A 23,975-nucleotide genomic window follows, 5' to 3' on the forward strand; every position below is an offset into this window, starting at 1 on the left:
CCACTGCGCCACCACGGGAACTCCTGTGGGATTTTTTTTTTGTCTTTTTTTTTTTGTCTTTTCTAGGGCCGCATCCATGGCATATGGAGGTTCCCAGGTTAGGGATCTAATCAGAGCTGTAGCCACTGGCCTACACCACAGCCACAGCAACACAGGATCCAAGCCTCATCTGTGACCTACACCACAGCTCACGACAACGCCGGATCCTTTAACCCACTGAGTGAGGCCAGGGATCGAACCCACAACCTCATGGTTCCTAGTCGGATTCGTTAACCACTGAGCCACGACGGGAACTCATCTATTTTCTCATCACAAAACAACAGACAAGGATATTAACTGAAAGTGAGAACTTAGGGGATGGTGTTGGTTTGCAGGGAGGAAGAGACAAGTGGAAGGGATGATGACCACGGCAGGATTGCTGAGCAGTGTTGAGGGCCTATTTGAAATCTGTGCTCTGTGAGAAATGACCCCCCCCCCCCCTTTTTTTTAATGGTTGCACCCTTGCCATGTGGAATTTCCTGGGCCAGGGATAGAATCTGAGCCACAGCCGCAACCTACACCATAGCTGCAGCAACGCTGGATCCTTAACCCACTGCACCACAGTGGGAAGTCTTGAGAAATAATCTTTAAGTAAAACCTTGGATGGTGTTTTTCATTTTCTTTTTTTTCTCTTTTTTTGTATGTGTTTTTCTCCTCTTTGCACAATCCAGTCCCTCTCTAGGCACATCGTGCTACAATTAATCAGCACACCACTTCATTAGTCATTATGTAATTTATTTACTTATTATGCATTAATGCACATCACCATCCATTCATTCTTTCATTCAATCGTATGTATTGAGTGCCAGGCACAACTTCAGGCACTAGGGTTATAGCAGTGAACAAAACAAATCTCTGACCGCAGGGAACTTGTCTTCCATATCTTAAAAGACAAGAGCCCTCAGCTTTGGTATACACGAATCCTCAGTGAAAACCAATTACAAGGTGGAAGCTTCCATATTTAAGTCCTTAGAACTGAAGTCATCTAAATCCTTAAAAAGAATACCAAGGCCCATGACGGATGGCCCAGCAAAGGAGTTAAGGACGTGCAGCCCACCTCAGAGAATGCATCTTTATTTCTTTCCCACTAGTGCTAGGCTGGCTTCATGGAATCTGGCCAAGTGCAGCAGACAGAAGAGTAATCTGCTGGAATTTTTGTCTCTAGTGTCAGAGCAAGGATTCATTATTATCTCCAGAAGAGCATGAATTAATGGACCATCCTAATAAAACAGAGACCGCTCCATCCAAATTCTCAGGACTACATAAACTCTAGAAGACACTATTTCCTTTGAACTTAGGAATATGTCCAAAAGGCAAACAGAACATACCCCAAAAAAAGGCTTATTACTGAGGGCATTTCATCATTTCATCTTCCTTCCTTTCTTACCTGTTTTGACCTTTTCTTTCTCCTTCTTTGTTCACTAATTTTCATCGGCTTTCCCTTTTTTCCCCTTAACCTGCAAGGCCACCAGGGAACTCCTACTTTCCATTTTTAATGAAATAAAAGCTCTTAGAACCACTAGTTCAGGAAGCCACTGTTTGACTATAGGCAGTGGTCACTAGATCACTAGGAAGAAAGCTGGCTTTAACTGAAATCAGTGTTTCCTTCTCACTCTGGGCAGGTGGGTGTAAGAATACCGGAGTAGGAGAAGGAGAATGCTGGAGTTCCCTCTGGGAAGAGATTTAGGTTCTCTGTTAAGTGACCTCAGACCTCAAAGCTCTGTCATAAGGAACAAGAATAGGAGTTCCCCATCGTGGCACAGTGGAAACGAATCCGACTAGGAACCATGAGGTTATGGGTTCGATCCGTGGCCTTGCTCAGTGGGTTAAGGATCCGGTGTTGCACTGAGCTGCGGTGTAGGTTGCATACACGACTTGGCTCTGGCATAGGCTGGAAGCCACAGCTCCGACTGGACCCCTAGCCTGGGAACCTCCATATGCCGTGAGAGCGGCCCTAAAAGGACAAAAGCCAAAAAAAAAAAAAAAAAAGGAACAAGAATAAAATATTTGGGAGTTCCCTGGTGGCTCAGCTGGTTAAGGATCCAGTGTTGTCACTGCTGTGGCATGGGTTCAATCCCTGGCCTGGGAACTTCCACATGCTTCAGGCATGGCCAAAAAAGTAATTTTTAAAAAAGAAAAAAAAAAAGAAGAAAATGCTTCTCTTTTGGGTCCAGAAAAAAGAAATCAAGAATGGAGTGAATGTGCTTTGTGCCCTATTTCTTTGCATTAACTGATACTTATCTGCTGTTTCAAAAAGGAAGTACTGAAACATGACATTGCTTTTGTCCAACTATTATACAAGTTGCATGCCCCCATGCCATATCCCTCTTTGTGCTGTAGATGTCAGCCTCACACAGCCGTTCTCTTCCTGAGTCCAGATTCCTAAGAAAAAGACACTTACCCTTTCCCTGGTTAAAAAGATCAATTTCTTCCCATTGTAAGCATGAAAAACAACAGCAGCCAGTCACCCAGGTATTGGAAACTGGCCAAACTGAGGACTTTGGGTAGGGGTGACGAATGGAGGGGCAGCAGGCAGATTAAGACCCATGGGTCTCACTGAACAGAGTTAGGTGTGGCATGAAGTTGGGTCTCTAGCAGCACCATTCTGATAAACTCAAGAAGATGTGGTCACGGCCCTGATCAAAGGTCTTCTGTTTCCCTCTGGTGAAAGAAGATGGGGTATCAGCAAGTAGCTCTAGTGTCCTGGGAAAAGATCTTGATAGCCATGAGTAGATTAGGTGTCTTATCTTTGTCCTCAGGTAAGACATTGCTCTGAGCCTCAGCTTCTTAATCTTTAAAATAGGGAAAAAAATAACAGCCTTGTCTACCCAAAGTATTTAAAGAGGAAAAAAAATCGAGATATTGTGCAGAAAAGTTTGCAGACTACAATGTACTATGTAAATGTAGACAGTAGAATAAAAATTATAAAGGCAAATATAGAATAATGAATAAAAAAGAATTCAGTGCTTAAAATTTAATAACCTTCAGTTATGTCTATAGATTTTTCTCAACATGTCACCCGGTGACTTTATTTATTTATTTATTTTCTTTTTAGGGCCGCACCCGAAACATTTGGAAGTTCCCGGGTGAGGGGCCGACATAGAGCTAAAGCTGCTGGCCTACACCACAGCCACAGCAACTCAGGATCCAAAAGGAATCTTCGAACTACACCACAGCTCATGGCAACGCAGGATCCTTAACCCACTGAGCAAGGCCAAAGATCAAACCCAAGTCCTCATGGTTACTAGTTGGATTTGTTTCCCCTGCACCACAAGGGGGAACTCCCACATGGTGACTTTTCTTTCTCTCCTATGTTCAATGTTAGCCATGTGGAATTTTGACACACTTAGTATTTATTTCACAATATGATTCCAATATGAACGAACGGTCCTGTTGAAGAGGGGCAGTGGGGAGCGGGGAGACTCTTTTTCAAGCTTTTACATTGCACCATTAATTCACAGTCATAAGCGACTTATAAACACCAAGGGCTAGAGAAATAGAAATAGTAATCTTCAGCAACCCTGTCTTCCCAACTGAGTGTGCTTAATACACAGCTACCTGAGCCATGGCGGCAATAACACCAGATCCTTAACCCACTGAGCCACAAGGGAATTCCCCCCTTAAGCTATTTAGTTCTTAAAAAGGAGATGGCTGGAGTTCCCTTCGTGGCGCAGTGGTTAACGAATCTGACTAGGAACCATGAGGTTGCAGGTTCGATCCCTGGCCTTGCTCAGTGGGTTAAAGGATCCGGCGTTGCCCTGAGCTGTGGTGTAGGCTGCAGACACGGCTCGGATCCTACGTTGCTGTGGCTCTGGTGTAGGCCGGTGGCTACAACTCCGATTGGACCCCTAGCCTGGGAACCTCCACATGCCGTGGGAGCGGCCCTAGATTAAGCAAAACAAAACAAAACAAACAAACAAACAAAAAATAAAGTCTCTAAAAAAAAAAAAATGAGATGGCTAAACAGAAAAAAAAAATGGAGTTCCTGCCGTGGTTCAGTGGTTAACGAATTTGACTAGGAACAATAAGGTTGAGGGTTTGATTCCTGGCCTGGCTCAGTGGGTTAAGGATCTGGCGTTGCCATGAGCTGTGGTGTAGGTCGCAGACATGGCTCAGATCCCGAGGTGCTGTGGCTCTGGCGTAGGCCGGTGGCTACTGCTCCAATTAGACCCCTAGCTGGGAACCTGCATATGCCGCAAGTGCGGCCCTAGAAAAAAAAATAAAGACAAAAGTCAACAACAACAACAAAAATGAGATGGCTAAAGCTTACCACATTGTGATCAGTTAGCACCAGTTTTTGGCAAGAGACCTCAAATTTACAACATTCATGTTTTAGCCCATATTAAATCTACATGATGTAGATTAGAAATGCATTACTGAAAGAACTCATGTTCAAGAGCAGAAAGGTCATTTGTTTTATACCTTGACGTTGAAATCTGGGCAGAAATCTTCAAATCAGATTGTTGATGCTTTCTGATGCCAGGAAAGGCCAAAAGCAAATCAAATTTTTTTCATTTCCCATGACTCATTCCCTCCCATGGAGTTTTGTGCTATATATTCCCTTCCTTGCCTGTTCTTTTTTGTTTAAAATTCTTTTTACATTACCACCCCCCATCTTTTTTTTTTTTTTTTTTTTGCTGAGGCTTTCAGTTTGCTGTATCTTGGACTGCAGAAGGAGAAGCAGTTTAAGTTCCAACCTTTGAAACCTCTTAATACTTGCTGAGTGGTGAGTGGTCAAGGGGTGAAGTGGAAAAGATTGCTGATTGAACTTACCACATTTGGAAAAGCTCTTCTTACAATAGCTCAACCATCCCTGTTGTAAAGAATTAAGTATTTATTTTCCTTAAAATCCAAAATATTTTGGAACATTCTCCAGAAAATGATGCCCACTTTCTGTACTTAGTGGACAGCTTGAGGAACTTTATTTTTCAGACCCACTTTAAACCCAAGTTCCTTTTGTATAATGTATGTCATGCAGATTCAAAATGATTTCATTTTAGATTTATAGTGTTGGTTGTCTGCTGTTTTTTCAAACTTCTTTGTAATTATCAATAGACAGCATTGATCTCGTGTAAGGCAGTAGTTTCTGAGTAAAATTCTTCACAGAAGCCAAGACACAATATCAATATGGAAATAAGTTAGTCAACTCATCATCAACATCAACAATTTGCTTCATGATCAGAGAGATACTAACGCCCCACCCCCTCTTTCATCTGCCTTTCCAATAGGTTATAGATGCAAAAATATTAGAAGCTATGAAAGCCCTCATTCCACCAGATTTTGCGTCATTCTTTCCTGGGACCCTGGTGGGAGTCTTTCTTTTCTCCCCGTTTCAGCTAACACAAAATAAACAGCTGTGAACAGTGAGGTTACCACCTCTTCCTGGTAATTTTATTTCCACTATACTCTTCACAGCTGCTCACAATTATACTAAATGAAGCTCTTTTCCGTTATTCTTAATTCTTTCCATTCTCCTCTCCCACACTTGATTTCCTCCTATTTTCAGATACTTGAAGATAAATGTCCCTACAGCCTTGCCTGCCCTACAGCCTTCTCTCATGTTTCCTCAAATCATCCAGACATAAATATTTTAATACATTCACAGTGTATTTCTGATGGCACTAAAGCGCCTGCACAACGGATCCCTTATTTATAAAGCCCACATCTGCTGAATGACCTGTAACGCTATACTAGCTCGTGAACTCTCCATGAACAGTCGACCTGGAAGGATTTTACTTCCACTACTTACAAAGAGAAAGATGGAGAAAAGAGAGCCGATCGATTACAAAGAGAAAGCTTTTAATCCATCTTCTCGGTGATCTTTGGGGGCTGCGAGCCGGTATTTAAATTGAACAGGAGGGAGGAGACGGAGGATGGATAGAACCGAGGAGGTGGGGGCGGAGCTAGCTCAGCACATAAAACCCCTTGCTTGCTAGAAGGGAAGCACGTTCGTTTGTGCCTGAGCCACTCGTCTGTGACCACGAGAGATGGGGCAGCCTGTGCCTTGAGGACGAAGATCTGAAGAAGGAAAACAGGGACGAGAAAACCAGCCAGATAGAGGAGGACCTCTGGAGAAAGCGGAAGGCAGGAGACGGGGAGGAGAAAGGAACCCACGCCAGGTGGAAACAGGACCTAGAGCAAACCGGTCGGGTCTACAGTTGTTTTTCTGGAAGAGAAGAAAGTACCGGAGGATTGCCTTTTTTTCCCTTAAGTTAATGAAAACTACTTTTATCCTCATCGTAAAAGAAAAGGCTTAAGGGGAGGTAAAGACAATCTGTTTTCTTAGGGGGAGAGCTGAGGGAAATCCAGACTATCTCTTTGAAGCGTCTGAAATAAGCCGCTGCTTGGTATACATTGCAGAACGGTCCTGGTTTTTGAAGAGCCACATCCCTTTCAGGAGAATTCCAGCCGGAGTAGCTAGTACAGTTCTATTTTTATATTTAAATGTCTATGTCTCTTCCCCCCTCTTTTAACAACACTTTCTTTGTTTGTAAGCACGAGTAACAAGAAAGTGCCAAGACAGAGTAGGAGTTTTTTCATTTTTTTCTTTTACCTGCCTGGGTCTTTTTTTTTTTTTTTTTAAGAGGGTAGGAATGGTCTTTTTCTCGGAAAAGGACATTTCCATGTGAAAGGCTCTCTCTCTAAATATATTTACACCCGTATGCATTTAGAAAGAGAGATACCTTTCGGAGGTTGAAATTCTACTGAGAAACATGGAAAAAGGAGCCAGGCAACGAAACAACACTGAAAAGAACCACCCAGGTGGGAGCAAGTCGGAGACTGGTTCTGGAGAGGGTGGAGTGGCCCTGAAGAAAGAGATTGGATTGGTCAGTGCTTGTGGTATCATTGTAGGTGAGTCCAATTCCTTTTCCCACCGACCACTCCTCCCCCTGTCTGGTGGTCCTCTTGCAGAACCTTAACCCCTCACCTCCCCCCAACCTTCCTAAAGCACTGTTTCTGCTTCCTACTCCCTTAGACAAGGGTTGTCACTCACCTGTGCTATAAACTACCCCACTGGTCACGTTTGAGAGGTACAGGAAGCGTTGTATGTCATACTTCTCTTTCTCCAAACGAGGCTGAGCAGTTCTGTCCAGTGCTGATGAATGGAGCAAATAGGGGACACACACCTGGCTGATGGTCAGTGTTGCCTGGAAGCTTGTTGAAAATAGAGGTCTCTGGGCTCCACTCTTGCAGCTTGCATGTTCTGATTCAGTTGGCTTAAGGTAGGGCTGGGAAACCTAGTTTTTTTTGTTTTTTTTTTTTTTTAGTATGAGTACTTTATTTTTTTATTAATTCATTTTTTGGCTGTGCCTGAGTCATTCGGAAGTTCCGGGGCCTGGGACCTGTGCCACAACAGTGACAACACCAGGCCCTTAACCCCACCAGGCCGCCAGGGAACTCCAGGAACCTAGATTTTTAACAAGCTTTTAGGCAGCCATCTCCTCAGTAGGCTGTGGGCTAGATTTGAGACATTTAGTGGCTATTTCACTGTTTTACGTTATATGAGACTGTGGGCTTAGGAGATGTGCAATAATAAAAATGGCTACAACAGCAGTAAGAATACCTTGCCTTTCTATAGCTTTTCCACCTTAGCACTTTCTCTTGATGAAGTAGATGTGACAGGGCTGTTATTCCCATTTCACAGATGAGGAAATAAATTGTGGAAGAAAAGATGAGACAGACTGGGTTTTTCTGTAAATGTGTAATTTGCAGTTTCTCTAGTTGCTCAGTGGAGGCCGCTTAACATTGACTCTTAACACCCATGGAAGGCTCTGTGAGGATCTCGAAGAGAAATGGGAATAACTAGAATGTGGGTTGGGAGGCTTTGAAACTGGTGAGCATGGGTGTCCCCGAGAGTGCCAGTGCAGGCCATTCCAACCCCCTAGCTGCCCTCTAGCAGGCAGAGGGACCCAGGTGGGGTTCCGCCTCTAGACCACACATTCTCTTTCCAGAGAGGCCCTAGAGATGGATGGGCAATGGCTCATTACTGTCCTCATTCCAGAGGGTGAGAGTTCCTTCTGCTGTCTTTACCTTCTTTCCAGAGAAAGGGGTACAGGATGGGCAGGCCAGATATGTTTCCGTGCAGACTTCCTTTTGAAGGCTTCTGGTGTCCTGATGCCCACAAGCCAGTTTCTCTGGGTAACCCCATGGTCCTCATGGTAGCACAGAGGCATTTTGGCACCTGAACAACAGTGACACTGGAGAACACCTTTGAAATAAAATAGAATCAGTACAGTATTGGAGTACCCCGTCGTGGCTCAGTGGAAATGAATCTGACTAGTATCCATGAGGATGAGAGTTCAATCCCTGGCCCCACTCAGTGGGTTAAGGATCTGGCACCATGAGCTGCAGTGTAGGTGGCTCGGATCTGGCATTGCTGTGGCTGGCAGCTATAGCTCCAATTCAACCCCTATTCTGGGAACTTCCATATGTGGGTGCAGCCCTAAAAAAACAGGAAAAAAAAAATCACTACAGTATTCAGACAATATTCTTTACCTCTACACTCATCCTTTCCTTCAGTGTTCTCTCCACCCTGCTTTCAAAGCGGAATCCCACCCTATCTAATTCTCTGACTCTGGGAGGTTTTCTAGGCATCTGCAGTTAGAAGAAAGGTAATGTTATTATTATTTTTTTAAATTATAGTCATGATTTGAATCTCTCATTACCTTTTCTCTGTCTCTCCCTTATTATAATTGCTCTAAAAAATGAGATCAGCAAAGTACTCAATATGTACAGCACATGCCAATTTAAGGTCTATAAATAGCACAGAGCTTGTTACCTCTTTCACCAGTTTGACTGAGAGGATTTTCCTCCCTTTGGGAGGGTTCTGATTCATGGACAGATGTGCACACCCACATGCCCCCAAGCACAATCGGACCTTTTTCCTGCCCCAGCCTTGCTCTCCCTCCCCTACCGATGTGCAGGGATTCAAGGGTAGAGGATATTTTCCTGTACACTGAGCTTGTTTTGTCACTTTAACATTTTTCTAGGACTATGAGGAAATGGGAGTGTCCAGGTATAAGAAGTATAGTTTTAGTTGGGTCAGTGCTACTACTGATTTGTCCAGGACCTCATAGATAGTACCTCAGTGTTAGAAGAGTTCTCATGCTGTACAGTAGAAGATTGACAGAACACTATCCAGCATTTATAATGGAAAAAAATAAAAATCATTAAAATAAAATAAAATGGATAAGCAATGAGGTCCTACTCTACAGCACAGGGAACTATATACAATCTCTTGGAATAGAACACGATGAAAGATAGTATGAGAAAAAGAAAAAAAATATATATGACTGGGTCACTATGCTGTTCAGCAGTGATACAACACTGTAAACCAACTCTAAAAAAAATAAATTTAAAAATATATATAACATAGAAGAAGAGTTCTAACACGCCCATTGGTATTATAGCAGCCAGAATAATAACTTTGGTGTTCCATGGTGAAAAGAGATCCCAAATAATGTGATTTCAGAGAAATCAGGATAGTTTTTCCAAAGTGCAAGAACCCTCACAGAGTTAATAGGCACTATTGTGTCTCCGTTTAAGCTGAGACACATTTCCCCTTTGGGGTGGTGATGGGGGTGTGCAAAATCTTTTCTACTTCCCCTCCGGTTTGGCTGTTGAACTGCAAATGTGCTGAGTCGCTGCCCTGTCCTCTTCTAGAAGGGTTTCCAAGTAGATGACAGTGATTCAGGTTTTTTCCTAGACCGAATGCAAAGGCTTTCCCTTGTGGCACAGCGGGTTAAGGATCTGACATTGTCACTGCCCTGGCTTCGGTTGCTACAGTGGCTCTGGTTTGATCCCTGGCTGGAAAATTTCTACATGCCCCAGGTGCGGCCAAAAAAAAAAAAAGACCAAATGCAAAAATAGAAAGAACGTCTTCCACACAGAATTCAGTGAACTGATGTTCAATGCTAACACCATGGGAGAAAGATAATTAGAAGGCAAAAAGAGAAAGGAGTTTTCCTAAGTGAATCAGGTCATGAAACTGCCCCAAATCTATCTCATATCCACTTGACTTAGAGGGATAAATTAAACTGTTTCATAAAAGCTTATAAATTTCACCCAAATCATCATTGATGATTTAAAATAGGAATAATGTCAGGTGTTACAGGAATATAAAATAAACTAATAGAAGACCCATGCGCTAGAGCTATTTATAATCTGACTGGAGAGATAAGATTTATATGCATTAATCAGAGAACATTGAAAATGTATGATAGGGTTGAGTTATGTAAGGAGGACAAAGCTAGGTGAATGATGAGAAACACAAAGAGAATTTCTTACTCAGAGCTAGATAAATAAGTGTCTTAAAGGACATGGAGAAAAATGCCATTAAGAAGGTAATTCTGGGAGTTCCCATTGTGGCTCAGTGGTAACAAACCTGACTAGTAAACATGAGGATGCAGGTTCGATCCCCGGCCTCTGAACTCAGGGGGTTAAGGATCCGGTGATACCGTGAGTTGTGGTGTAGGTTGCAGGGCTTGGATCCCCAGTTGCTGTGACCATGGCGTAGGCCAGCAGCTGCAGCTCTGATTAGACCCCTGGCCTGGGAACCTCCATATGCTGTGGGTTCGGCCCTAAAAAAATAAATTAAAATAAATTAAAAAAAAATAACATTAAGATAATTCTGAGAGACTTTGTAGATAGAAGGACAACGACTAAACTGTTCTTTCCTTGAGAAAAAAAAATAGTCTACATCTCAGAATCTTTAGTGCCTAGCAGAATCCCTGACATGAAAAAGTTACTCAAATGATTGTTGAATTTAATTGACCCTTGGACAAAAATCTGAAGACAGTTGTAATAAAAAGTGTTTATCTGAAGGGCTGTTGTGAACCTGGCTTGAAAATCTTTAAGCTAGAAATAATTTCTTCAACCTGGAAATGAGGTTGACCTGTTTTAATTTTTTTTTTTTGTCTCTTGTCTTTTGAGGCCTGCACCCACAGCATATGGAGGTTCCCAGGCTAGGGGTCTAATCAGAGCTGTAGCTGCCAGCCTATGCCAGAGCCACAGTAACGCCAGAGCTGAGCTGCATCTGGGACCTACACCACAACTCTTGGCAACACTAGACCTTTAATCCACTGAGCGAGGCCAGGGATCTAACCCCCAACCTCATGGTTCCTAGTCGGATTTGTTTCCGCTGTGCCACGATGGGAACTCCCTGTTTAAATTTTTTAACATCGCCTTGGCCCTAATCTAACCAGGCTGTTGCCCTCCATGTACTTGGCCAGGAAACCTGTTGGCAACAGATGAACTTAGACTTTCTCTGTGAATGTGGAGTCCCCCTAAAATTTAAAGAGAGGCGTTCCCTTATGGCTCAGTGGGTTAAGAATCCGATGTTGTCACTGCAATGGCTGTGGTTACTGCAGTGGCGTGGATTCAGTCCCTGGCCTGGGAACTTCCACATGGTGAGAGTGTGGCCAAATAAAGAAAAAAAATAAAGAGTGTGAAGGAACAACAAAACACATTTATGGAGTTCCCGTCGTGGCACAGTGGTTAACGAATCCGACTAGGAACCACGGGGTTGCGGGTTCGATCCCTGCCCTTGCTCAGTGGGTTAACGATCTGGTGTTGCCATGAGCTGTGGTGTAGGTTGCAGATGTGGTTTGGATCTCGCGTTGCTGTGGCTCTGGCATAGGTGGGCAGCTACAGGTCCGATTAGACCCCTAGCCTGGGAACCAGCATATGCTGCGAGAGCGGCCCAAGAAATGGCAAAAAGACCAAAAAAAAAAAAAAACACCACACATTTATTAATGCTGTCAAAGCTACTGTTAATAGATGTTGTTATTATTACTACTACTATTATTTTGTCTTTTTAGGCTGCGCCTTCGTCATATGGAAGTTCCCAAGTTAGGGGTTCCAGTCAGAGCTGCAGCTGCCAGCCTACACCATAGCCACAGCAACGCCAGATCTGAGCCTCATCTGCGACCTACACCACAGCTCAAGGCAATGCCAGATCCTTTAACCCACTGTGCAAGGCCAGGGAATGAACCCACATCCTCGCAGACACTAGTTGGATTCTCAACCCACTGAGCCACAACGGGAATTCCAATAGCTGTCATTATTAAACACTTATATATGCCAGACACTCGTCCAGTTACCAAACATTATCTTACTTCTCCCTCCCAATAATGCCATGGGTAGGCACCTTTCAGCTCTTCCTCCAGATGAGGAAATAGAGGCTCAGAGGGATGAGCAACGTGTTGAAGGTCATACCGTGAAAGAGTATTGAAGATTCAAACCTAGAGCTTAACTGAATCCTGAATCCAGCTCTTCAGCATTATTCTCTACTCCATTCTATTTTCATGTTCTAAAAGGTGGGGAGTGTCCGTCGTGGCTCAGTGGTTAACGAATCCGACTAGGAACCATGAGGTTGTGGGTTCGATCCCTGGCCTTGCTCAGTGGGTTAAGGATCTGGTGTTGCCCTGAGCTGTGGTGTAGGTCACAGATGTGGTTTGGATCCTGAGTTGCTGTGGCTGTGGTGTAGGCTGGCGGCTACAGCTCTGATTCAACCCCTAGCCTGGGAACCTCCATATGCCGCAGGAGCGGCCCTAGAAAAGGCAAAAAGTCAAAAAATAAATAAAAAAAAATAAAAGAGGTGTTTTCCTTTAGATCCTGGGCAGAGATCCGTATTTGTTTTTATAGAAGAAGCAGTTAGTGTTGTGTTCCTGGAGAGGAAGTGTCCCGGGGTGAAGGGGAGCTGAGCAATCAGCTGGGGGTGGAAGAAGGTATTGTTCCGGTCCAGCTGCAGGAAGACTTGGGGCAGAGCCTGAGGTGCATTGGCAGGATGCTACTGCAGGATGTGGTCAGCCCAGACCACACTCTCATTAACTCTTCCCCGTGCACACCTTTCCTTTGTGGATCTGCATTCTTTGCAGCCATGCTAGAGGCGCCCACAGAGTTCCTGGCTGTTTAGGTCACTTTATATCAGTTACGTGTTTAGGTATGTACCCAGAATCTAGGTCTGAAGGCACCAGGCAAGCTGCAGAGCCTACAGAAAAAGATAGCTGGTATGTCAGACCATTTTGTTGTTAGCACAATGTATGTTTATAGGGCACCTTTTCATGTTTGCTCTAGAGCAATACTAGATGCAGGTCTGCCTACCAGGCCACTCCCTTCCAACTAACCAGATGTTTAAAAAAATAGTATTTATTGAGCACTTACTAAATGCCAGTTCCAGTGCTATAAACTCTCTTCATGTATTTCCTTATTTAATCCCTGACCACAATCCTATGGAAATAGATACTGTAACTATCTCAGAGTTCCTATTGTGCCTCAGTGGTGACAAACTGGACTAGTATCCATAAGGATGCGGGTTCAATCCTGGCCCTGTTCAGTGAGTTAAGGATCCAGCATTGCTGTGAGCTGAGGTTTTTGTCACAGCTGCAGCTCAGATCTGGCATCGCTCTGGCTGTGGCATAGGCTGGCAGCTGCAGCTCCAGCATATGATATGGGAACGTCATATGCCACGGGTGTGGTCCTTAAAAAAAAAGAAAAGATACTGTGGGGAAATTGAGTCACGGAGCTGGGGGTTAATTTGCCCAGGGTCACACAACTGAATAATGAGATGGTCTGACTCCTCAGTCAAAGCTCTTTGTCATTCCCTGTGTCTAATTGGTAACCAAAAGAGGAAGGAGGGATGCTGGTGTGTATTGCCTGTTGAGGGAGTGGGCCATGCCAGGACCATAACCCTGACATTGGAATCTGGAAAGACTATGGATTAAATTTTATTTTATTTTTTGTTTTTTAGGGCCACACCCACGGCATATGGAGTTTCCCAGACTAGGGGTCAAATTGGAGGTATAGCCTCTGGCCTACTCCAGAGCCATAGCAACACCAGATCTGAGCCACGTCTGCGACCTACACCACAGCTCACGGCAACGCCGGATCCTTAATCCACTGAGCGAGGCCAGGGATCAAACCTGCAACCTCATGGTTCCTGGTCAGATTGATTTCCGCTCCACCACGACGGGAACTCTGATTATGGATATTTTTGATGTCTGATGCTGAAAAAGTTGTGCGAAACTTTTTTTAAAAGCTAGTTGTCAACTAGCTTTTAAGTGTGGCAGCAGGTGTAACCATCCTGAAATGGGACCTGACTGGACTGATTTGGAAACAGTTCAGGTCCAAAAGATGTTCAGACCCATGTGTTTTTACACCACTTTAGAAGGTTTTACATTTTAGTCTCTAATTTGATATGTTATCTTTCTAATCCCCCAAATATCTATTGGATGTTAAGCAGAGGGCTGGAGTGTGAAAACTACTTCTCGAGTTTGTACTTAAAAAAAAAATTTTTTTTTAACATGGAGGGATAAGGATTTGGTTCATTCAGGATGCGAACATGTTTAAAACTCTCATTGCTCTCAGAGAAAACTCTGAGACAGAAGCCAACTAGGACACTTGTCAAAACAAACACTTCTTGGTGAACAGAGAAAAGCTCTACCCAGTGGTGTAATAATAATAATAAATAGCTACCATTTACTGAGCACTGACGTACACCCTGTTGGTAGTACCTGATCAGTGCTTAATGAATATTCTCATCTAATCCCATGAAATAAGTACTATTATAGAACAGGAAGATTTAGATGTGTAAATAACCAGACAGTGGCAGGGTAAGGATTCCCACCCAGGTCTCTGAACTCAGAAGTCACTTGGCTTAATCACAGTGCTTCGCAGCGTAGAGTTCAGGGTGGCTAGAACCAGGGATCCTGTTACTTCCTGTGTCCAGGACCAAGGAGTTCAAGGAGGAGTCGGGTGGAGCCCTGTACTGGCAAGGCGACAGAATGTTCTCTCAAAGAACAGAGTGATGCAGGATGAGTGACTAGCAGGAGACGCTTGGGGCTGGGGAAAGAAAATAGAAACGCAGCGGGTAGAGAAGTATGTCCGAGAAACAACCAAACAACCCGTTCTATTTAGAAAAGGAACAACGACAACAACAAAACACCCTGTACCCAGATCAGATGACCTTCTCAGAGAAGCTGGCACCATATATATCACTTTTCTCAATTAAATCAGCTTGTGGCATGGAGGTATGGGGTACTGGTTGATGCTTTCAAGTTGCCCAGCTGCCACGGTTTTCTGCTTTCCTCTGAGGCTTAATCCAGCAGCACAGCTGCCTACAAAGAAATGCCTCTGGAATGTCTGTTGTTTCTCTTGTTTTGTTGTTATTGTTTGGGGGTGGTACGGGGGTGTCAAAAAAGCAGGGCAGAGTTCCCTTCCTGGCTCAGCGGTTAACAAACCTGACTAGGATCCATGAATCCTAGTTCAATCCCTGGCCTCACTCAGTGGGTTAAGGATCCAGCGTTGCCTTGAGCTATGGTGTAGGTCACAGAAGAGCCTCCGACCCGCCATTGCTATGGCTGTGGTGTAGACCAGCAGCTACAACTCCAATTCGACCCCTAGCCTGGGAACTTCCATATGTCGAAGGTTCGGCCCTAAAAGGAAAAAAAAAAGTGGGACATGAGCAGATAATCCCAAGAATATATTCCGAACTACCCAAAACAACATAAAGTTAGGAATCTGTCCCTTCTAAATTTTTGTCCTTTTTTGGGGGGAGGGGCGCCGTACCCTCAGCAAACAAAAAATTCCCAGGCCGGGGATCAAACCTGGACCACTTGCAGTGACTTGAGACATAGCAGTGATAACTTTGCCACCAGGGAATTCCTCATCCCTTCTAAAGTTCCAGCTGAGCATACTGAGCAAGAAGGACCAGGCCTTGTTCCCCTCCCAGAACGTGTCTGCTGAGGGCGGTCCCCCCAGTCTTTCTCCCCGGAGGTCTAGAGATAGCAAAGTGCAGGCTAGCAAAGGGCTGGGGGCTGCTGGGCATAGGATTCAGGATAGGCCCATATTTTAACATTCAGCAAACACTCATTCAGCATTATATGCCAGACCCTGTGCACTGGCACTGGTGAATTTTATTTCTGAGAAGCCAAATTATTTCTCAAGTCTATTTTAAGCTGTTTTATTTATAGAATGAAGTTTGAGCTGAAAAGCTTTATCGATCACGTCCCTCGTCATCACGATCACAAGCCTTCCCATTGGTTTGCTCCCTGCTGGAAATATCTTCAGTGTTAGCAGTGACATCACTCCCAGGGAGAGGGTTTCACAATATGCCTTAAGATGTTCTGGGCAGCCTCACACCAGCATGTTGTGAAGGTCGATTTCCCGGGGAGCATACCGTTGCCCCACAATTAATAGTGTACTTTTCTCACTATATAGAGATTTTCAAGGTGCCTGTTTGTACATCTGTGAGATGCATAATGCTTTAGCTGCCTCCTTAGAGTACAGTTCTGCATAAGGTGTTTAGTAAGCAGCTGCTACAGGCAGGTCAGTTTGCCTCAGGGATAAGGAGGCATTTGTTAAGGGGGCCCTGATCCTGGAAGTAGAAAGCATATAATGAATTTTTCCATGATTCGTATCAGCATATTAGGGAAAGGGAGGAGCCACTGATGATATCACAGAAAAGGAAGGGCTTTAGAGATAGTCTTTTTTTTTTTTTCTTGCTTTTTTAGGGCTGCAACTGTGGCGTATGGAAGTTCCCAGGTCGGAGCTACAGTTGCTGGCCCATGCCACAGCCACAGCCGCCACAGCAGGATCCAAGCCATGTCTGTGACCTATATCACAGCTCACAGCAATGCCAGATCCCTGACCTGCTGAGTGAGGCCAGGGATTGAACCCGTGTCCTCACGGATACTAGTCGGATTCGCTTCCATGGAGCCACAATGGGAACTGCAGAGATAGTCCTGAGTTTGCAAACTGTGTCCCTGTTTCCAAGTTTGGTAACTTGGAACAATTTAATTATCAGTAAAATAGACACCTCCTGTGGAATATTAAAATAAGGCTGATATCCTATAGTATATGTTCAATAAATATATTTTTTTCTCTCCTTAAGCTCATCCTCTACCATCTTCACTCCCCCACCACACCCCCTAAACACACACACATTTACTCTCACTAATTGTGGTTCAGAAACTTAGATTGGACTGATTGGGTGATGCGAAGAACTGATCAACTGAGCCCAGTCTGACCTGCTTATTGAGCAGCAAATGCTTTTTTTTTTTGCTTTTTAGGGCCCCATTTGCGGCATATGGAGCTTCCCAGGCTAGGGGTCCAATCAGAGCTACAGCTGCCAGCCTACGCCGTAGCAATGCTGGATCCGAGCTGTCTGTGATCTATACCACAGCTCAGGGCAACGCCAGATTCTTAACCCACTGAGTGAGGCCAGGGATCGAACCTGCAACCTCATGTTTCCTAGTCGGATTTGTTTCTGCTGCGCCGTGACAGGAACTCCCAAGCACTCAATGCTTTTCCTTTTCTCTCTGTTGACTTGAGTCCACTTACTCATCAGCTTCTTGTGCTTCCCCACTTTCAGGAAGCTTTTTGCAAATGGTCCTTACCAGTGACCTTTTCCATCCCTAATATCTTGTTATGTGTTGCAATTGCGCTCATGCAATGTCCATTCTCCCTGATGTTGTCAGTTCTGTGTCCACATGCATCATGGCTTTACTTCTCTGCACAGTTCCCTGAGGGCAGGGACTGAGTCTCACTTGCTTGCACATCCCCACATATTCAGCCTGGCACAGGGCTTAGAAAGTATTTGTCGAATAATAGCAGGCGGTTTAAACTGAATCATCTGATGGAGATCTGTCTCCCAACAATGTGAATATGCTTAACAATACTGAACCGTATATTTACAAGTGGTTAAGATGGTAAATTTATTGTTATGTATTAAAATAATTTTTAGGAGTTTCTGTTGTGGCTCACAGGGTTAGGGACCTGACATAGTATATCTGAGGATGTGGGTTCAATCTCTGGCCTTGCTCAGCGGGTTAAGGGTCCAGCGTTGCCACAAGCTGCAGGGTAGGTTGATGATGGGGCCTGGATCCTGTGTTGCCATGGCTATGTTGTAGACCACAGCTGCAGCTCCTATTCCACTCCAGCTCGGGAACGTCCATGTGCTACAGGTGTGGCTTTAATAAAAATGGGGAAAAAAATTTAGCTTAAAAATAAGTTATTCCCATAAACACTAAATTTGTGTGCTTAGCAAAAAAAAAAAAGGAAGTTCCCATTGTGGTATAGCAGAAACATTCCAACTAGTATCCATGAGGATGCAGGTTTGATCCCTGGCCTCTGTGTTGTAGGCTGCAGATGAAGCTCGGATCTGGAGTTCCTGTGGCTGTGGCCAGCAGCTGTAGCTCTGATTTGACCCTTAGCCTGAGAACTTCCATGTGCCTTGGGTTTGGCCCTAAAGAGAAAAAAAAAAAAAAAAAAAAAGAGGACAAAACACCAAGCACCCAAATATCATGAGTTCAAATTTGAAAAGGACTTTGGGTATTAACTAGATGATGACATTGAGGCTTACCTCAACTTTGGCACTATCACCTAGTGGGCCAGAGACTTCATTGAGGGGTGGGGCTATCCTCCGCAGCATCCCTGGGCTCTACCCACAAGATGCCAGTAGCACCCCCTCCCCAGTTGTGACAACCAAAAATGTCTCCAGACATTTTGCCAGTTGTTCCCTGAGGGTGGAGAGATGTTGCTAAATTGCCCCTGGATGAGAACCACCCGTAGACCAAACCTCTCCCTGCTGGTGTCTGGCTTCCCGTGGAGATGCTAGAAGCCCACTGTGATGCCTTAATGGGCATTTTTGAGCGCTAATCACTCTTACCCCCTCAGGCCAGGATCCTGTCTTTCAATGGCTGGTGGGTGGTAGTTGGCTCCATCTATTTTGTTAAAAGTCCCTGCGTTAACAAGTGCTTCCCCGATGACCTTTTAAAGCAAGCATGCACAGGGTGGGCGCTCAGTAAATACTTTTTGAGATGCAATTACCTGTTGGCTGCCCACCTGTGGCATCTAAAAATTATAGCTAGACAAGCAAACAGTTGTTCAGAGAACGCTTCATGGCCCTGGCTCTGCGGTGGTATTTGAGAGCCAAACTTCTAAAACAAGACCATTGGTGTCTTCTAGAGATGGTCTCTAGCCCTACTGCTGTAAATCCTAGCGACTCCTTATATTTGCTGGCATTAAACAGATTATAAAGTACTTCCACACATGTGTGATCACCTTTGATCCCACAACAATCCTGTAAAGTAGGCAAGGTGGGAGCGAGTATTCCCATCCAGCAGACAGGAAGCTCAGAAAAATTCAGGTCACACGGCTTGTGAGGGACAAAGCAAGGACTCGGTGGCTCCTCTGACTCTAAGTCTTGCACCCTTTTCACTCTTCAGCAAGGAATCCAAATCAGCAGAGTCCTACAGGGCCTTCCACATCTCTGTTCTGCAGGAGGAGATGGCAATCCTGTAGGGTGTTTGATGGAGTCTTGACCTACTGTCACCCTGAGGTAGCTGTTTGTACAGGCCTTGATGGAAAAGCGGACACAGGGTAGAGTCCTCTGGTGGGCTAATGGTTAAGATCTGGCATTGCCACTGCCTTGGCTTGGGTCACTGCTGTGGCGTGGGCTCGATCCCTGGCCTGGGAACATGTACATACTGTGGACGGGGCCAGAAAAAAGTAGACACAGCGTGAGAGGCGTGGTGAAGTTCCAGGCCCTGCCAAGAGGATCAAGACCTGGCCTCAGTGTGCTGACCCTCCTTCCATACTGTCCACATAGTCCTGAAAAATCCTGAAATCCTCCCAGCCACTTGTGGGAGAAGCACAAAGAAGGTTCACCTCCGCTTTCTCCAGACATTGAAGAAAGGAGGAGCTCTGGCTAGATTTCAAGTCTGGTATGAGTCAGTAGGGAAGGCCAAAGCCTTTTAGACTTGAGGGTCTGTTGTGCATTAGAAGTCTAATTCTGTGCCCTAGGAGATGTCTTGATGGCTACAGCATTCTAGTGTGGACAGGCCTGGAGGTGAGGAAGGCCTTAATAGGAAGTACGTAAGTATTGGCACGCAGGTCGGGAAGTCAGTGGTTACACATGTCAAATGTGATTTTCTCCATTCCAGCGGTTTCTCTAGTGATGACTTGTCCACCGATACAACTTGGCCCCTTCTGTATGGAGCAGTTCACTTGGCTTGGCTTTGGCAGAACAAGCCAAGCTGGACTTCATTGTCCAGGCATCCTAGACTCCATTTTTCACTAAAGAAGATCTATGTGATAAGATGGTTATTTTACTGATTGGGATGGGTGAAAGAGGATGGAGTCTGACTTCCAGAACCTTGGCTTTACCAGATGGGTGGGCAGCTCATCCCTGAATGGCTTGTAAGACGATGTCTAAGAGTAAAACCGTGGAAGAGGGAGTTCCCTTAGTGGCGCAGTGGTAGTGAACCCAACTAGTAACCATGAGGATGAGGGTTTGATCCCTGGCTTTGCTCAGTGGTGGGTTAAGGATCCTACCTTGCCATGAGCTGTGGTGTAGGTCATAGATGAGGCTTGGATCTGGCATTGCTGTGGCTGTGGTGTAGGCCTGCAGCTACAGCTTCGATTCGACTCCTAGCGTGGGAACTTCCTTATGCCGTGGGTTCGGTCTGAAAGGAGGAAAAAAATCTCTACCTTCATCAACTTGCTTCCAAGCTCTTATCATGGAAGTTTCCTAGACAAGGTAGAAAAGCCCTTTCCCCATTCTCCTTTTTCAAAGCCACTTCATTAAACCCTCCTTTAGACAGTGTAACATATAAAAGCCCTGCAGTTAAAGTGTGTGTTGTGCAATCCCTAGAGGAGAAGCAGCATGGAGGAGGAGGAACCCCTGGGCCAGGAGTCCAAGGACATGGCCTCTCCTGGAGGCCTCACTACCTATGAAGTATGTGACTTTAATCAAGGATCTTTACCTTTCTGAACCTTAGCCTTCACAAAGGTAAACAGGAGTGATAGTTACCTGCCCTGCGTACCCAAGAAAGTCGTTCTGAGATTCAAGTAAAGTCGTGGACATGAACATTTTGTAAATCACCGTTAAAGGTGGTATTGCAGCAGTTCCTTTAGTGGCTCAGTGGTAATAAATCCGACTAGGATCCGTGAGGACTCAGGTTCAATCCCAGGCCTTGCTCAGTGGATCAAGGATCTGGTGTTGCTATGAACTGTGGTATAGGTCACAGACGCAGCTCTGATCCCACTTTGCTGTGGCTGTGGCGTAGGCTGGCAGCTGCAGCTGTTACCCCAAGCTTAGGAATTTCCATATGCCTTAGGTGTGGCCCTAAAGAGCAAAAAAAGGTGGGGGGGTATTGCAATAGAAGGCAGAAATCAGATCAACATTCCAGTTTTGGTTTTGTTGCTTTTTTTTTTGTTTGGTTGGTTGGTTCATGTTTTGTTTGGGGCGCATCCTCGCCATGTGGAAGTTTCAGGGCCAGGGATCAAACCCAGGCTGCCTCAGTGACAGTGCTAGATCCTTTAACTTGCTACGCCAAGAGAACTCCTGTGTTCCATTTCTTTAATAAGCGTCTTCGGTGAACTATTCTCATTGCCCGGAGCAAATAAAACTGACAATTTTCAGGGAGAAGCTTGAGGCTGTGACAGAAGATTTAGGTTCTAGTCCAGTTACCTACTAACTTACCCTGTGATTTAGGCAAATGACTACCTCTCTGGGTCTCAGTTTTTTCATCCCTAAAATAGGGATGATAATACCTCCTCCTCATATTCCCCATTTGGAAAAATGAGAATAATGGTTGCCCTCCTTTCTTGCCTATAAATTAGAAATAGTAATTGTAGCCAGTCCACTCTCCTCAGAAGTGAAATAAGTAGGTTGCTTTACTCATTTGCCTATAATGCACCCTTAACACATTTCCTAGGATTTGGAGGTTCCAGATAAATAGATGTATTATTATTGTTATTTTTATCCCCAGGTGGGACCTGATAAACAAGTATATTAAATTGCTCTTTAGAGATAAGTTCTAGATTGATACCAGGTGTTATTTATTTGATAAACATTTATAGCATGTCTACTATGTGACATTTCGCAAGTAAGCAATACAGTTTCCTGCTTTCATGGAGCTTGCAGTCTAGTAGGGGAGATAAATATTACTCAAATGATCACACTAAAGGTTGTAGTTAGTAGGCATCACTTTTAAGTAAATGTAGTGTGAATATGCTTTCTGCTCCAGTATGTAGCTGTGCTCTGAGTGACATTCCTCCCCCTGCAGAAGTTCCAGAGGCTGCTAAGATTCTGGTTTTCTGATTCTGGTTTTCTAGGTAGTAACTTCGTAGAATCAGGGCGAGGCATTCCTCTCCTTCCATTCCCTAGGGCTCAGTTTTGGTTAGCATAATTCAAATTTTTGTTTTATCTTTGTCATTTTAATTTGGTCAAAAATTAAGATTTTTTTTTTTTTTTCATGGCATCACCCACAGCATATGGCAGTTCCTGGGCCAGGGAGCCAGGGATTGAATCCGAGATGGAGCTGAAACCTGTGTGCCACAGTTGTGGCAATGTTGGATCCTTTAGTCCACTGCCCTGGGTCAGGGATCAAACTAGAGCCTCTGTGGCAACCAGATTCTTAACCCGCTGCACCATAGCAGGAGCTGAAAAATTAAGAGTGTTGATGGAGAGAACCCAAGTTTTATAAAACAAGAATACTTGTCCCAATGCCAGCCCTCACCATCCACTAGGGCATCTCCATGGAAGGCAACGTTATCAAAGAAAAGAATCGGTGTAGACAGGAAGTGGTCAGATCCCCAAAAAGGGCTATTGGTATTGCACCTCCCATCCCCTACCTGGGATGGGGGGAGGGGCACGTACTCTGGAAACGTCAGAGTGAAAGCTGGAGAACTCAAGTGCTCAATCTGCACTGCACTGTTTTCCAAGAACCCTGAGTGGAACTTTGACACTCTTCATTCCTGAGAAGATGGAATCTTTTCAGTAACATCCACCCTCATTTTTTCCGTGGCAACAGCCATTCCTGGTTCTGAGAAATGCCTAACCATTCCCCACCCTACCCCTTTCAGCATCTCAAACCTCATTTTTCTCCTGTATTGTTTTTCTAACCCCTAGGGCTAGTTTTATTTATATTTATATTTTTATTTTTTTAGGGCCACACTCAGGACATACGGAGGTTCCCAGGCTAGGGGTCTATTCGGAGCTGCAGCTGCCAGCCTACACCAGAGCCACAGCAACGCAGGATCCAAGCCGCATCTTGGGCCTACACCATAGCTCACGGCAACACCGGGTTCTTAACCCACTGACCAAGGCCAGGGATCAAACCTGAGTCCTCATGGATACTAGTCGGTTTCATTCCCTCTGAGCCACGACGGGAACTCCTTATAACCTAGTTCTTTTTTTTTTTTTTCTCTTTCTTGGGCCGCTCCCGCGGCATATGGAGGTTCCCAGGCTAGGGGTCTAATCGGAGCTGTAGCCACCGGCCTACGCCGGAGCCACACCAACGCGGTATCCGAGCCGCGTCTGCAACCTACACCACAGCTCGCGGCAACGCCGGATCCTTAACCCACTGAGCAAGGGCAGGGACCGAACCCACAACCTCAGGGTTCCTAGTCGGATTCGTTAACCACTGCGCCACGACAGGAACTCCATAACCTAGTTCTATTGCTCTTCGCTTGGCTGGCTTTAAAACGCCCTACAGATGGCTCTTCTGATAAATTCCTGCCAGGCAAGGAATTTACTATTACCTTTCAGCACTATCAGCAACCCCATCTCATGTTTAGTGTGGCGGGTGAGGGGTCAGTTGACAGGGTGACCACGTCCTGGAATGCTACTAGAAGGCCCTTTAGTCTCCACTGACCCAGCATTCATGCAAAGCACACAAGGGGTTGGATTGAGGAGAGAGGAGGGCTGAAAGGTGTCCTTAGTCCAAGCGTAGAACTTTAAACAAAAATACGAAAGTAGGAAAAGCCTGGAGTTCCCTGGTGGCTCAGCAGGTTAAGATCCCACATTGTCACTGCTGTAGTGGCTCTGGTACCTGTGACACAGGTATGATTCCTGGCTAGGGAACTTAAGCATGCCCCAGGCGAGTCCAAAAGAAAAAAAAAAGAAGCCTTTTAGAACTGGTGGCATCCAG

At 44.9% G+C, this 23,975-nt stretch overlaps 1 protein-coding gene across 2 annotated transcripts in view; it reads left to right on the forward strand.

Moving 5' to 3' along the window:
* Positions 1-5,972: 5,972 nt before the first annotated feature.
* Positions 5,973-23,975, forward strand: part of SLC7A8 (solute carrier family 7 member 8) — a 64,128-nt gene continuing 46,125 nt past the window's right edge. Inside the window, exons 1-2 of one of the 2 annotated variants that reach the window (XM_047795750.1) lie at positions 5,973-6,302; positions 6,711-6,891. In XM_047795750.1, the coding sequence (XP_047651706.1) occupies positions 6,753-6,891 (139 nt within the window). In that variant the 5' untranslated portion in view covers positions 5,973-6,302; positions 6,711-6,752. Of the gene's footprint in view, positions 6,892-23,975 lie in introns of both variants that reach the window. The other variant, XM_047795749.1, reaches the window with a different exon arrangement.

Source organism: Phacochoerus africanus, chromosome 9, assembly GCF_016906955.1.
Source record: "Phacochoerus africanus isolate WHEZ1 chromosome 9, ROS_Pafr_v1, whole genome shotgun sequence".
Taxonomy (NCBI): Eukaryota; Metazoa; Chordata; class Mammalia; order Artiodactyla; family Suidae; genus Phacochoerus; species Phacochoerus africanus.